Below are 16,050 nucleotides of genomic sequence, written 5' to 3'. Positions count from 1 at the left end.
CCGGCCGCGCCTCGGCGGCAGCGCCGGGGCCCTCGCTCAGCGCTCCGGGGACACGGACAAGCCCCGCTGGCCCCGGCGACCGGAAAGGCTGAACGGGCACAGAGGACGTTATGGGAGGAAGAGAAGGTCAGGAGTGCCGGCGCGGCTCTTAATGTCAGCCAAGGTCGGGGCATCCCTCCGCTAAACAGTAAGGCGCAAGGTCCAGCAGCGGGGTCGGGGTGATCTCAAGCACGCAGGCTGGGCGACGCAGGGGTTCGGCAGCCCTGTGGAGAAGGACTTGGGGATGAAAAGCTGAATACACGCTGGCAATGTGCGCTCACAGCCCAGAAACTCTATCACATCCTGGGCTGCATCAATAGAAGGGTGGCCAGCAGGTCGCGGGAGGGGATTCTCCCCCTCTACTCTCCTCTTGTGGGACTGCAACCTGGAGTACTGTGTCCAGCTCTGGGGTCCTCAGCACAAGAACGGCATGGACCTCTTGGAGTGAGTCCAGAGGAAAGCCATGAAGATGCTCACAGGACTGGAGCACCTCCCCTATGAGGAGAAGCTGAGACAGTTGGGGTTACTCAGCCTGGAGAAGAGATGGCTTTGGGAAGACCTTCCAGTACTGAAATGGAGACCTGTGGGAAGGATAGGGAGGGACTCTTCATCAGAGAGCATGGTGACAGGACAAGTGGCAACATTTTCCATCTGAAAGAGGGTAGATGTAGATATTAGGAAGAAATCCTTTACTGTGAGGGTGGTGAGACACCGGAGCAGGTTGCTCAGAGAAGTTGTAAATGTTCCATTCCTAGAAGCGCTCAAGTCCAGGTTGGATGGTCTACTGGAAGAGGTTTCTGCCCATCTTAGGGGGTAACCAGAACTAGAAAATCTTCAAGGTCCATCCCACCCCAAAACATTCTAGGATTCTAGCATTATTGTTGTAATTATTTTGCTTTTAAATCTGCACCAGTTAAGACAAGGGCTGCCACACACTCCATTCTGGATTTAACTCAGACTCCACACACTAGCATATCAAGACCCTCTCCCTCAAGTTTCACAAGCTGCCTTTTTGACCAGGTAAAGTTAAGTCAGCCCTTTTACTTTTTTGTATGCTGTACAACAATACTACACTCAAAATGAATACCCTAAAATTCCAGGTGTTTGTGCTACAGGGCAAAGATGTCAAGCTGGATGCCCTGCAGAAATAAGGTAATCAAGGATGAATAAATCTCTTTGTGCTGTGCTAGTTCTGAGGGGATTTATTGCTTTAAGAGGAGAAAAAGCAGAATGAGTGCCTGCTTTGACAGCAGTGGAAAACTTGCTTCACTTCACTCTGAGCAGGCATACAAATGAAGGCAAAGGCCTGCCAAAGTGAATCCAAGTAACTAGGTCATCTCATGGGGTCCTGCCTTCATGACATGGCCTAGTGCTGGAGAGACGAAGATTCATTTTCAGCTTTCAGTGCCATCTCTGCTCTCCTTCTTACAGGAGTGGAAGAGAGAAGAAATAATTTTGGCACTTAAGAAGAGATAAAAAGAGATTTAAAATAGACATCAGAGCACAAAATGCCATGTATTTCATCCTCCAAGATTTCCACCTCCTTGTCAGTCTATGGAGAGCAGGATGCACACTTGTCGAAGGCCAGAAAGATGCGACTTGTCTGGGAGGAAAGATGAAAGAGACCATGCAGCTTGGTGAAGAAAATCAAGTGGTACAGTGGCACTCTCTGCTGATTACTATCCTTTGTGCAATGCTCTTATCCAGAGCACTTCATCACAACCTTGCCTCTCCAGCTGGTTTCCAAGAGCAACACCCAGCACCCACGAGCCCAGACACAGTAACCAAGGTTTCCAGATAAGGGCTCAGCTACTCAGGCACCAGCAACAGCAACATCACCTCTTACAAATCATGACAGCCACTCATTTTGATGCGGGGGCAAAATGATTGATTCTCCAACTCACTGATTGTGGTGAAGACACTTGTGAAGCAGAAGTAATCCACAGCATTCAGTGACAGCAGGTGATAGAGGAACTGCTCCCGCTCCTCTTCGCAGCGCAGGAAAGCATAACGCTTGTAAAGTTTCCTGGTAGAAAGAGATACACTGCCTTCTTTTTCTTGTGCAAAAAGATCTTAAAGGGTGTTTGAATCTCAAAACATGAAGACTTGAACTTTATAGGAAGTATGACAAGTAATACTCCCCAGCTAACACAAGCTACTAGAAACCCATAAGGGGAATTTACCCTCTGTGACACACATTCTACAGATGCGTGTCCCTACAGATGATGGCTCCATGCTATCATAGCAAGGCTATGGAGTTCATCTCATTAAAGGATTGGTTTTGCTGCAAAGGACAGATGTAAACTAACACTACACACAACAGACCTCAACCAACATACAGCAACCTCATTTCTCTCTCCTATCTCCCCACTGTTAAATATCCCTGTCTAAAAACCTAATCTTCCCTCTGCTTCACACTGTGAGAGGGAAAACTAAGCAGAAGTGTGCTAGTTTGAAGCAGGCTAGAATGTTTTGGTGAGAAAAACTAGATGATAGGCTGAAAAGGAAAACAGTGGTGATGTCTCCTTCCCTCAGAGTCTCGCTGAAGAAGAATGTAAACATTAGATAGCACTTTGGCCATTTTGTCTTCACTTTCTGGCTGGCTTCGGACTGAGCTACATCTTCCTAACCTCACTGCCACTAACCTTGCTTCTTAACCTCTTGGCTGAACCTCTTTTCTTCCTAGGACTGGGGTAAGGTTGAGAGGGGCAGGGGGAAGGTGCAGAGGTGGTTTGAGAGCCCCTCCTGGGGACTCAGGTTTCTGGGAGGGCTGTTGTGTTTCTGTATTACTTTTAACTTGTATATTTCTGTATATAACTGTATAGACTGTAAATATCTGCTTGTATATTGTGCTAGCTGTAAATAAATAGCTTCATTTATATTCCCAGAGCCCGTCTGAGTTAGCTGGGTGTTTCTTAAAGTGTGGGGGCATGGGGTAACAGCCAAACCACCACAAGAAGGTACCAAGCATCAGCAGGCATCCACTGTACATCACCAATTGCCCGATGCAGTGCCTTGGGACCCCAGGACACCTGCTTTGTGAAAGCACAGAGCTCACCACACTCTCTGTGGTCTGAAGGCAACAGACTCCCAGAAAGCTGCTGAGGTTGATGGCTGTAAACAGCACCTCAGGAAAAGGTCTGTGTCTGCCACCATCTTTTTGGCTGATCACCCAGAAAGTGACTGTCTCCAGCTACTCTCTCCTCTTTCTTCCCCTTAGCAGATCTGAGTATTTGGTAGCTTCTGGCATAAATCATAAGTGTAACCCATCAGAGCTAGAACTGCATGCAATAACCACAATGTTTTCTTTTCATAGAGTTTGGCTTTTTTTTTCTTCTAAATGAATTCCTTTCAGAAAATGAAGTTAGCAAACACCTACACAGGCAGATCTTTAAGTACCTGTGCTTGCAAAAGGAGGCAAGGCTGGGCTATCCACTAAGTGGCTGAGAGAACTGGCCTCCAACCTAGCTCCTGAGCAGTCAGGATGAGGGCCTGTGTTTGGCTTGCATCCATGTAACACATGGCTGTGTGAGAAAGCAAACATTCCTACCCCTGCTGCATCATTTGCAGAAGATACAGTGATTGCAGGGCTGTGAAATGGCTTGAATCAATGCACTGATCTGACCAAACCCAAACATCTCCTTCCTGAAAACTGTGATCATTTTTTTTATGCAGATGAGCAGAGGTCTGTCCTGTCCTCCACCCCACAGCTGTCCTTTGTCTTTCAATCACTTCTAGCTAGAATCCACAGTACCCAAACAGGGTGCCTGGCTGTGCCCCGAGCCTGCACAGCACCTTGACACACCACTGAAGAAAACATGCAAGTGAACCACTGAGAAAACCAGACAGCTTACTTGGCAAGTGCCTGGTTGGAAAGAAGCTGTTTCAGGTGTTGAGACAAAAGCTTCTTCTCCAGAGAAAGCCTTATCCAGGCTCGGGCTCGCCCCACATCAGTCTTTATCTCACTCATGTTTTGAACATGCCTGAAATGAGAGGAAAAAAAAAAGATATATCATTACATAACTCTTACATGCTTTAAAATGGCAGCATTCAGCAGTGTGATGCAGAGGCTGAATGGAAAAACATCTCCTGACACAATTTCTAGAGACAGAGACTGCCAGCAGAGCCCCTGCAGAGCCCTGTGCTGTGGCACTGAGACCCTCAGCAGCTCCAGGCTGGCCTAGGGACATGGGGCAGCCCTTCCCAGGCATGGCAGGCTGCAACCTGAATGCACTACCCCCCAATTCAGCTGTGTCCTTGCTTAGCTAAGGTCAGCAGGGGTAGGTGTGCTCATTGCTGCGTTGTCCTCCCTGCTAACACTAAAAAGCAGCCACTTTGCAGAACCTAATTATATCACAGCTGCCCCTTCCAGCTGCTGACAGAAACAGGTATGTGTGGGAGGGGGAAGAACCTAATCACAAGAGTTTCTCTGAACCACAACCTACTCTGAAGGCTACAGCAAACCTCTTGATGGCAATAGCAATGGGAATCTAAGAAAAAGACAACTGTTTGGGGCAAAATCAGCCAGTGACAAACAGAATGATATTTTCAGGGATAGTGTAAGGGATAATCTGGACAACTGTCCACAGTGTTGGTCTGCAGGAAAACAGAACTTTTCCATAGGGGGTTTCTTCTATGTTTCTGCTTTTCTTTTCCTAAATTTCCCATATTTCAGTTTGGAGAAGGCCAGAAATCTTAGTTCCAGAGCACAGGGAGCTTTAGAAGAGGAAGACAGCTGCCATGGCAGGGCAAGGCTCTGTTGTGATTGACTTTCCATCTCCTGTATCTTCCTTGAAGGACCCTGGTGCATTTCTCAGTGTTGGGAACGTGCCAGTATTTACATCAAAGAAAATCCAACGAAGTAAAGCTGTGCCTGATGTTTTTTACATTGGCTAGTACAGTCTCACTGTCACATGCTTTGCCCTGTCTGTTATAGGTGAGCACATGCTTGGCACTATATTTAGAGCCTGCATTATTTGAGGAAAAGTACTGTTCTGTTTACAGAGCTTCTAACACACCAGGATCAGAACTTTAAGGGCAAATCTGTAAATGACAGGACAATGAGTCCTGTCCAGAAATACATGGAAATACAAGGAAGTGGATACCACACATAGGTCAGCAGCATCCCTCTCTGCCAGGCTGACCTACCCAAATTCTCAAAACACAGGTCTACCTCTGCAGTCTGAGCTGATGTGTCTGTGTCACACGGTTCTGTACTGTATGTACATATGTGAAGCACCACCAGGAATAAACAAGCAATGTTTAGGAGTAATGGTAGTTTGCCAGTGCCAAAACCTAGGTTATTTAAAACTCCTTTTAAAAGAAAATAAAGGGGGAGAGGGCTTTTTATTTTTTAATTTCTTTTTTAAGAAGAAACTTTCTTCCTGTTTCCTAACCTGACACATAGATAGCTCACTGATGGACCAGGTGAAAAGAACTAATTCTCAGTGAGCTGTAAAGCAAACTCAGGAGGCCCCTTCATAAGCAAGCTCAGCAGCTCCCCTTTGTCAGCAGTGATGCTTACCAGCTGAATCTCTGCTCAGAGGCTTGCTTCTGCCACTAGAAAACCCTTTTCTGGCTCACAGTGTGGCAGCCAGGCACATCACCTGGTGCCCCTGAGAAACAGCATGGGCACTGTGCTCAACTACATCGTGCTGAGACACTCTTCTCAGACATTTCAAGTCTTTTTTTGAGATGGGAAGATCAAAGCATATCTCCCCTTCCCCCCTCAAGTGCTTGGCTTGCGTTACAGCCAATAGGAAATGCCGAGTAGAATGTGTTACTGTACTGCGACAATACTGAAGGGCAGATGGACTCAACCTTACTCTGTGCATGCTCTGTACCTCTTCATTACCTGTTTCTGATTCAGGTCAGACTGGCATTAACCATGCCTTTGGGAAAAATAAAGATCTGCAACTACTTAACTTGCCAGAGACATAAAAATTATTCAGTAATCAGTTTTGGTGTCAGCAACAGCCAAGCAAAGAGCAACAGTGGAAAGCATTCAGGAACTCAAATTTATTTGTCTCTCAGAACAGCTCTATTTTTATCAGTGACCTAAGCATTGTGTGCTCACCACCACACAGCAAACTCTTCTTGTCAGAGCACTGAACAGCAATTTCAGTGCGGCTCCCTAGGTTGGGACTTGCTTTTAATCCCATTAGTAATAAAGCAAAATCTATTTACCCTGTCAAATGTAAGCCTGGGGTATGGCGAGACATACCCTCTGCAAATAGCTGTGCTGACAGAAGAGGTTACAGCTGCTCAGTGCCACATGCCCCTGAGGATGGTGTGCATGCTCCACATTGCAGCACAATCAGAAACAGGCAGTACTAGCTCATCCTATGTAGGTAGCAGGTCTTTGCTAACCCAGCTGCTTTTGACTGTGACATGGACCCAGCACCCAGGGCTTGCACCTTTTACTGCAAGCTTCCCACAGGAAGGGATACACAACACAGGCATGAAAACAAGCACTGGTAGCAAGTAAAAGCCTGCCCGAAGGGGAAGGACCGAAAATTTGAACCTAGATAGATGAAAGGTTTCAGGGAGTTGCCTCGGTGCTAACTGGTCTATCTGGATGCACAGAAATGTGCCCAAGGGTAAGGTAATGCTGGAGGGCAGTGGAGATGGAAAAGGGGTGGGAGAGACACTGTGGATTCTTATCCAGAGGAAAGGCTGAAGGGCATACCCCCAGACATACTTGTACAGAACTTCTGTGCAGAGAACCAAAATAACTATCTTGAGCATCTTCTTTACTACATCTAAGTTTCCTGGCTTTGCAAGGGAGGCAGAGGACACACATTGTTACCTGTACCCCGGGCTTGTTGCCCATTCAGAGTGTGACTGTGATTCAGTCCTGCCTTTTAAGTTGTTTACATAACCTTGCATGAGCCATCAAAACCAAGCCGTGCTTAAGGTAATGTCCAATCTTCTAGCCATGAGTTCAGTTAGCACCACAAGCCCAGCAGTTTAACAATTACACATCCTTCTATCTTCAGCATGAATCTATGTGTGCAAACAAATATTAATCAGCACACTTTCCAAGCAGGAGAAAGTACACTGTGAGGCTATGGATGACAAATTCAACTAATCTGCCCAGCATTTTCAACGACCAGACATGTTTATGGAATACTCAAGATACTACACAAAGTAGTCCTCTGCTTCTATGCTTTTTCTCACAAAAGCAGAGGAATCATTCTTGTGATTCAAGCAAGAGAGCTTAGACCTACACTGGGCTTTCCTTGCTGACGTACAAGTGTGCAGAAGGTGAAACGCATGCACACAGCAGTGAGTGCATGCAGCCTCCTGTGGGCAATCCCCTCTCAGTGTGCAAGTTTCCGCTCCAGATCCTCCTTCATCCTTTCTTTAGACTGACCCTCTACATGCCTGTCAGCCTCACAGGACTGAATTAAGTAAATAGCTGCCACATCCCATGGGAGGGAAGCTCAAATGACAGACACCATGTTCAAAATGACCTCTTAGCATCATACTCTAATTCCACTGTATATTATTCTCCCCGCTCCCTTTCACATGCCATTTTAGCCTTATGTGGCAAGTCACATTCCTCAGAATCAGAGCACAAGACTCAAATTATAGAGAATCAAACATAAAGCTTGCACACTGCATTTTCTTTCAGAAAAGTCTGACTAATCTGTGGAATCTCACATCAGAAAAAAAAATCTGTAGTAACACACAAAGTTCTTCACTGAGAGAGTCATTGGACACTGGAATGGGCTGCCCGGGGAGGTGGTGGAGTCGCCGTCCCTGGGGCTGTTCAAGGCAAGGTTGGATGTGGCACTTGGTGCCATGGTCTGGCCTTGTGCTCTGTGGTAAAGGGTTGGACTCGGTGATCTGTGAGGTCTCTTCCAACCCTGATGATACTGTGATACATGGTAAAGATCACATCACTGTAACCATGGTTTTGTGAACTACAATTCATCTTATTTTCACTGTAAGATTTTTTGCCTGTATATTTTATGTGGAAAAAGAATATGGTATCACAAGAAACAATACTCATGTTCCCTCATACATTAAACAGCTAACCAGTTGCTAGCAGATCTCTACAGGTGAGCATGATTGCATTAACTCCTCCCTTCTTTTCATGGCACTTTTACCCAATTGCAATCCCTAGCCATGGCAAGTGAATGTTAAAACAGTAGCCTGACCTGGTGCTGCTGTGTGCTATTACATTAGGCTCCACCTCTTCTCACTTAAATCCTTCTGGTTTCTAATGACTGCTACTTAAAAAGCTTCCCAGAACCAGGCTATAGTCTCCTACAGAGAGCACATATGAGTACTTCATATTCCAACTTTAAACTTAACCAAGCATTGGGTTTGATTACATTTCTAAATATGGACATTCCTAACTATTTGCCATAAAATGCTAAGTGAAAAGAAAGAACACTGATCAGACATTGTGAGCAGGTTTTTTATGTCCCTTTGCTTTGTTTATCAACTGTAGCTCGGTCAGTACTTCAAAACAAGCAAGAAGTTAACAAGTAGTGAGCACCAAGAAATTTAATGCATCTGCTACTATTTGTAGAAGTTACAGAATCACAGAATTTCTTATATTGGAAAAGACCTTCAGGGTCATGGAGTCCAATCATTAGTTTCTCACTGACAAGTCCTTGACCAAACCAAATCCCTCAGCACAACAACTAATCACTATGAATGACTATGGTTGCAAAGGACCACAAGGATCATCCATTCCAACCTTCATCCTGGTTGGGAAGTTTGCCTTATTGTTAGAAGACCTTCCCTAGGAAAACAAAAACCCCATTAAAACTTGTGTGTTAGAATCACAGAATTATAGAATCAAGCAGGTTGGAAGAGACAACCAAGATCATCCACTCCAACCTATCACACAGCCCTATCCAGGCAACTAGGTCACAGCACTAAGTGCCTCACCCACTCTTGTCTTGAACACCTCCAGGGACGGTGACTCCACCACCTCCCTGGGCAGCCCATTCCAATGCCAATCACTCTATCTGACAACAACTTCCACCTAACATCCAGCCTAGACCTCCCCTGGCACAGCTTGAGACTGTGTCCCCTTGTTCCATTGCTGGTTGCCTGGCAAAAGAGACCAACCCCACCTGGCTACAGCCTCCCTTCAGGTAGTTGTAGACAGTAATGAGGTCACCCCTGACCCTCCTCTTCTCCAGGCTGAACATCCTCAACTCCCTCAACCTCTTCTCACAGTGCTGTGCTCCAGGCCCCTCATCAGCTTTGTCACCCTTCTCTGGACATGTTCCAGCAGCTCAACATCTCTCTTGAATTGAGGAGCCCAGAACTGGACACAGCACTCAAGGGGTGGCCTAAGCAGTGCTGAGTACAGGGGCAGAATAACCTCCCTCGTCCTACTGGCCACATTATTCCTGATCCAGCCCAGGATGCCATTGGCTCTCTTGGCTACCTGGGCACACTGCTGGCTCATCTTCAGCCTACTATCTACCAGTACCCCCAGGTCCCTTTCTTCCTGGCTGCTCTCCAGCCATTCTGTCCCCATCCCATAGTACTGCTTGGGGTTGTTGTGGCCAAAGTGTAGAACCCTGCACTTAGCCTTGTTAAATCTCATCATTGTCTTTTATCTAAAATAAATCAAGTGAACATGAAAAAAAAAAAAGTTTTGCAAAATAAAAAGGCAACACTTTGTAGGTTGAGGAGGTTTAATTCTCCTTAGCCTTTGTAGATCTAAAGCTGGTGAGAATCCTTACGTTACACTACACCATTAAAACTATCAATGAGTGCCTTAAGAAACAAATTGCATACCTCATATCTTGTATCAGGGAAACCCTCAAAGTGGGCAGACTAATTCCTGTGTCAGACTTCCGCCTTTCTGTTCCAACAGCAACTACAATGAAGAAAATATATGAAGTTTGTACAAAATTATGGTAGCAGTCTGCAATGCATTAGGTTTACATACAGCTGAAAACAAGGAGCTGGTAACTTCAAAGTTTCTGTGCATTATCTTAAACTCTATCCTGAAAATGTAGAAGTAGAGGAAAGGAAAAATGCCTAATACATTACCTATTTCTTCTTTAATCCAGTACTGAACTTGGAGGTTTAGCTTCCTAATTTCTTGGTGAAAATTATTAACACAAATCTGCAAGGCACTGAGTTTTATCAGTAGGGTGTTCCTATGGAATGCTTACAACTGAGGAGGACAGAAAAGGAAGCTATGGTAGCACATTTGATGCTAAGAATGCTATGCATTTCTCTGCTCTGCTACCCTGATCAAACTGCTTTGTGGTGACACATTTTGCTCTGAGGAATTTGTGCCTGCCAGCTAGATTGCTTAGTGCATTACTCTTTGAAGCTTACTAAAAGTCTTTCTGTGAGTGAGACTAGTTTAGCCATAGATACGTCATTGAGGACTGATCATATATGTCCCCATCTGCAGGGTTTGGAGGACTGGGGAGTCCACTGAAGTTCAGAGACTTTTACTACAATCCCAGCAGCAGCCACTGGGCAGGGAGATCTCAAGGTCATCAGAAAATCAACCTCTCTCACAACACAGAAACAATTTAGTGATTGCAAAGTGCCAAGCCAAAGTGTGCACTAAAGCATCTAGACTGATGGACAGAAATTAATGACAATTTCTGAACTGCACCAGTCACCACTATAAAGATTAACTGAACAAGGAATTATTCACATTGGGACTTGAGAGACAGATTATGCTCACTGAAAAAAAACTGTCAGCTGCCTTAGCTCCACACCCTCAGCTCTTTCAGAAATCATCTCTTGTAGAAACACTGCTTCTCCCATCTCACTCAGTGCTGATTAAAGGGAACGAAGTTAGTGAACAGACATCAAGTCATTTTCCAGATAGGAATATTTAAGTATGTTCCTTTGCCTTCAATGATATCAATCTCTTTTGTTCAGACATCACAGTGTCTTCACAATGACTACTAAAGGTCTCAAAATATGCATCTGACATTAACAAGCAAACACACTGAAAATCCTGCCTGTGTTTCACGTGTTTGAAGTGTTCCTTCGAGACCCAAGTTCATTTGCTATGAGGTATCCTTCATGGAGTCAACTGCCAAGTACTCACCTGGGGACTCTGCACTATGCTCTTGCTTCTCTTCTTTCTCCTGGTACTGAAGTAAATGTGACCACAAAGCTGATTTCCCCTGCAAAACAAATATGTAGCATGCAGTTTTAAATAAATTGAGCAAAAGGAGAGGTCAATGAACACAGTGGAATAATGAGAGAGCATTTCAGTGAGTGAAATGTTCAGTAGTGACAAACAGTGTTTCTCTCTCAGGCCATGAGAGGGGAGGAAGAAGCCAAGCAGTCACACCATCTTAGAATCATAGAATCAGTCAGGGTTGGAAAAGGCCACAAGGATCACCTAGTTCCAACCCCCCTGCTACGGGCAGGGACATCCTACCCTAGATCAGGATGCCCAGAGCTTCATCTAGCCTGGCCTTAAACACCTCCAGAGATGGGGTCTCAACCACCTCCCTGGGCAATGAATTCCAGGCTCTCACCACTCTCATGCTGAACAACTTCCTCCTCACGTCCATTCTGACCCTCTCCACCTCCACCTTTGCTCCATTCCTCCTCGTCCTGTCACTACCTGTCACTACTATCTGCTTTGTTTCTTTGTTCTCTCCCTGGGTTTCCCTCTGAAGGTGGAAAGAGAAGAAAGGAAACATCTATTTAACAACACATCATTGAAATTTCCAAAGGTACTTCTTAAATTCAAAACAAACCAAAATGAAAACAACCAAACAAAAAAATAAACCAATCCCCCAAACTCTTCAAACTCTCAGGGTCTACAAACCAGGAACTCTGAAGCCAAAAATACCTCCCACTTCACGCTAGAATGACAGACTAAGACTAGAAAAGGTAGAGATGACATTCAGTATTTGCTAGAGTACTGCATGCACAAATCCTGACTTCCCAGTTACCAACCTGCTTGACCTGCAGACCATGGCTCCAGATTCTTTCTAGCAGATCACAGAGACTAGCAATCAGTGTATTCTCCTCCAGACCTGTTATGTTGGCTTCTCCATGTCCCAGCTCCACTGCTTCATGGCCCATCTTCTCCACCAACATGCGTTTAGTCTATTGGAAACAAAACAAATTTAAATCCCCAAAGCTTCCCAGGAATGTTATCCAACAAGGGCCACAGTTTATAGATGAAATGACCTAAGCAGAGACCATCACTAATGGCCTGACCAGAGAAACTTCCAATCTCTTTACAAAGATTGTAAATTAAAACCAGCAATTGTAAAAAGTCTCCACAATTTCGCCACATTTCCCTGTTCCTCCACTGATGATTTATTACCAACCACTATCAAAAACATAGCACAGAGACAAAGACATTTCCAGTCTTACTCAATATCTATATTGTTACAGCTACTGAAGCTTCAAATTCAGGTAATTCAGTATACTACCAACTGCAATTGACACAAAAAAGTCCCACTTCCATGGCTACTAAAAGCTTCTTTAATATTAGAAATGGATGTACTCCATTTGTGCTACATAAACAACATGCACACAAGTTGAATGCTTCCCTTTTGACTGAGGGTCTCGAGCTCATTGTGTTTAGGCTACATGTAAATATGAACAATTAGAGAAGATCCCCCCTCAGATGTCTCATTCTGTTGATGTTGATTTTCCTCCCTCTCCTTTTTACTCTTTCCACCAGTTCTGATCACATAAACAGAAGAGCAATATCACATTCCTTTCTTTGCTAGCAGTTGAACAATGAAACACTAAAGGCACATCTACCCTGCAACAGTTCAGTACACCAACAGATCAATGCCATTCCAGCTGTGAAGGACTTTCAGGACACCACCTGAAGGTGCCTTTTAGGCTCAGTGTAAGCCACAGGAAAGCACACAGGGGAGGACCTACCTTCATGCGACATTCCTTCAGCAACCCTTCCACAAATTTCCAGTTGGTTTGTGCAATCACAGCTGGAGAGAGATCTGAGAGTTTGGGCTGCCTTAAATTTTTTCCTAAACTCCTTGCCTCCTGCATGTATTTCTAAAAATAAACAGAATAATTTTAGATACTTCAAATCAGAGGGACCCTCTTTGCCCTAATCCTAGGCAAGCAAATGCTGGTGAAAAACAATGAGCTGGTGTTAATCTACAAACAAAATCATATTTGTCTGATGTTTAGGTGACAGGCTCGAGAAGTGAATGCTCCCTTCTGGCAATACAGAAGACAAGATATTTTCCTTTGTGGTATTGAAACAGCTGATGTTAGTTAGAGAACTGTGCTGTTAGCCACTAGCACGAGGTCAGCAACAGCAAGTGCATAAAAGCGCAATACCTTCATTCAGCAATGAAGTCAAAATACTAAGTAAGGTTTCTTTTCATAGATGATTCTCACATTAAAAAAAATAAAAGAAGAAAGGAGGAAAAAATTTGTTCAATTTGTGACCAAACCATAAATGAATTGGGAAAAAAAAAATCCTTGGAAAACAAATTACAAGAAGCAGAAATACTCTTACTGGAGGAGAAAGATTTTATCCACTACTTTTAACTGGGTAGTTTACATGAGAAAAGTAAGGCTTCATTTTATTCTCAGCTTTTGAATTACAAATGAAGGTAGTTGTAAACAAAATTGACATTTAGGATCATTTAGCCTGGAGAAGAGGAGGCTCAGGGGTGACCTCACTGCTGTCTACAACTACCTGAAGGGAGGTTGTAGCGAGGTGGGGTTGGTCTCTTCTGCCAGGCAACCAGCAACAGAACAAGAGGACAGAGTCTCAAGTTGTGTTGGGGGAGGTCTAGGCTGGATGTTAGGAGGAAGTTGTTGCCAGAGAGAGTGATTTGCATTGGAATGGGCTGCCCAGGGAGGTGGTGGAGTCACCGCCCCTGGAGGCATTCAAAAAACGACTGGATGGGGCACTTAGTGCCATGGTCTGGTTGATTGGACAGGGTTGTGCGATAGGCTGGAGTGGATGACCTTGGAGGTCTCTTCCAACCTGCTTGATTCTGTGATCATTCATGTGGGGCAGTTACTGAGAAGCATGGACAAAACTTAACATACTCTTTAAAAAAGAAATCCAAGATGTAGTGAGATTTGTAAAGTTTCCTGTTCTGCTGCCTTGCTATTCAGGGGTGGGGTGCATCTATTTTTGGTCTTTGGTAGTCTTTTTTTGATATAAGTGTTCTCTGCCTCCAACAGTAGTGAGAGGTCTACATGCTGAGCAAGAAGTTGGCCCTATCTAGGTGAAAATGTGAAGCTTACCAGAAAGCTGTCCACGTGTTATTAAGTTCTTGTTGAAAAGAGTAAGATAATAGAATGATGCCAAATAAAACTCTTGCGACATAGCACTTGTGGCCTGGAGTGAGAATGTTCTACTTTGGGCATCAAATTAATTGTCTTGGTTCTAATTTAAATTCCCAGAGACTCAAACATAGAGATAGAACCAATAACAACTTTATAGAGTGCCCTTCCCTCTCCCCCCTTCTTTCCCAAAAAGAAAGGAATTAGATGGAGAGAGAGAGAGGGGGAAGGTAAGCACACCCAAATAAATAAATCTCACTCGATTTGGAAGTTAAAAAGAAAAGTTTAACAGTAAATTAAAAAGGTGTCTGAGGTAGGGAAGTTACAAAGGGATAGGGAAGGGAAAACAAATACAAAATGTGTAAATACAACCAGATTTTGATGGTGATGGCTTTGTCTGCCTCGTGGGTGATGGCCATGTGGTAAAACAAAGAGAACCAGGAACAGGATGGTGATACTGGTAAGCAGGGAGGCAGAGAGTGCAGAGAGAGCTCAACAGGAAGCCCCCCTGCTTTTATGGATCTTTAGACAGGAAGGGGGAGTGAGCTAAGCATCACGTGGTAGTGTTCAGACCCATCCCTGGGGAGGGGCCAAGACCACCTAGGGTCAGGTTCAAGGTCACTCCCCCTGGAGGGTTAACCCTGTACATTAAAATTCTGCTTGCATAGTGTGGTTTTATCTGGTTAGTGCTGCCTCTTTAGGGGATGGTATGTGACAATGACTACTGTTCCCCCAGGAGGAGCAGATCACATTCCTCCAGTGACTTAGTGTTGCTGCTGGCTGAGTTCTCTGGGGAGCTGAGAGGTTGGTACAGCTGCTACATCCTTAAAGCTTTCCATCTGGGGAGAAAATAATTTATAGAACAGAATCATAGAATGCTTTGAGTTGGAAGGGACCTTAAAAATCATCTAGTTCCAACCTCTCTGCCATGGGTAAGCAAAATCCAACCGCACTGAAGTCAACTGAAAACAGCTTTTTGGGTTTGTTTGTTTGTAGGGTGGAGTACAGTTTGTCTGACACAATTGGATTTTTTTTTTCAATACACAATTTGGACAAGAACCACTTAACATCCATCCAACAAGTCAGACAAGACTGTAGCATTCTGGTGTGGAAAGCTGTGTTCAGCAAATGCGCTCAGCTACGTAATTTCACTGACACTCTAAGGACTTCAAAACGGTTGAAAAAACCACATGTGGGAATAAAACCCACCCAAACCACAGATAAGGAAAGCATGTTGTTCAGCAAGCAATCTCACAAGGGACTTACACCTAACTCAGTACAAAAATCAGGGGAAAAAAATCAAAATAATGGAAGAACTATGTGAGGAATAGGAAATTAGAAAATCTAATGTATCTTCTTAAACATGAAGGGATAAATAAAATGCAAAGTGTGGTTATATTCTGAAGAGTACAAAACATGCATAACCTTGTTTTATCTATTTATTTAACCCTTATTTATTTATTTATTTAGTATGTCTTCCTACTATACTAAAATAAAAAAGAAAGGATTATTAAATCTTGTTAAGTTCAAGACAAAGGTAAGGATGGGATGAGAGAAACAACTAATTGTCCTTTGCCTCTTAATCAGCATCCATCCACACATTACCACCATCTTCTCACTAGGATGCAGCAATCCCACAGTCAGAAAGCAAGGCTTTTTGGATTTAACACCCTAAGCTGAATTGCCAGGCAATCAACATAGGAAAAACCCAAGTAAAACAAAACTCTTGTCTTTCAGTTTTGGAGCTGGCATGTT

General features: G+C 44.2%; 1 protein-coding gene across 2 annotated transcripts in view; it reads right to left on the bottom strand.

Annotated features, from left to right (window-relative positions):
- Window positions 1-16,050, bottom strand: part of DENND5B (DENN domain containing 5B) — a 141,307-nt gene that overhangs the window by 12,157 nt on the left and 113,100 nt on the right. For both annotated transcript variants that reach the window (XM_064155788.1, XM_064155790.1), the window contains 6 exons: window positions 12,910-13,041; window positions 11,962-12,114; window positions 11,096-11,174; window positions 9,811-9,892; window positions 3,894-4,022; window positions 1,944-2,065 (listed from right to left, as the gene is read on the bottom strand). In XM_064155788.1, coding sequence (XP_064011858.1) covers window positions 1,944-2,065; window positions 3,894-4,022; window positions 9,811-9,892; window positions 11,096-11,174; window positions 11,962-12,114; window positions 12,910-13,041 — 697 coding nt within the window. The remainder of the gene's footprint in view (window positions 1-1,943; window positions 2,066-3,893; window positions 4,023-9,810; window positions 9,893-11,095; window positions 11,175-11,961; window positions 12,115-12,909; window positions 13,042-16,050) is intronic.

Source organism: Pogoniulus pusillus, chromosome 15 (assembly GCF_015220805.1).
Source record: "Pogoniulus pusillus isolate bPogPus1 chromosome 15, bPogPus1.pri, whole genome shotgun sequence".
Classification (NCBI taxonomy): Eukaryota; Metazoa; Chordata; class Aves; order Piciformes; family Lybiidae; genus Pogoniulus; species Pogoniulus pusillus.
The sequence above is the reverse complement of the archived record's forward strand: the minus strand, read 5'-3'. Positions and strand labels throughout refer to the sequence as shown.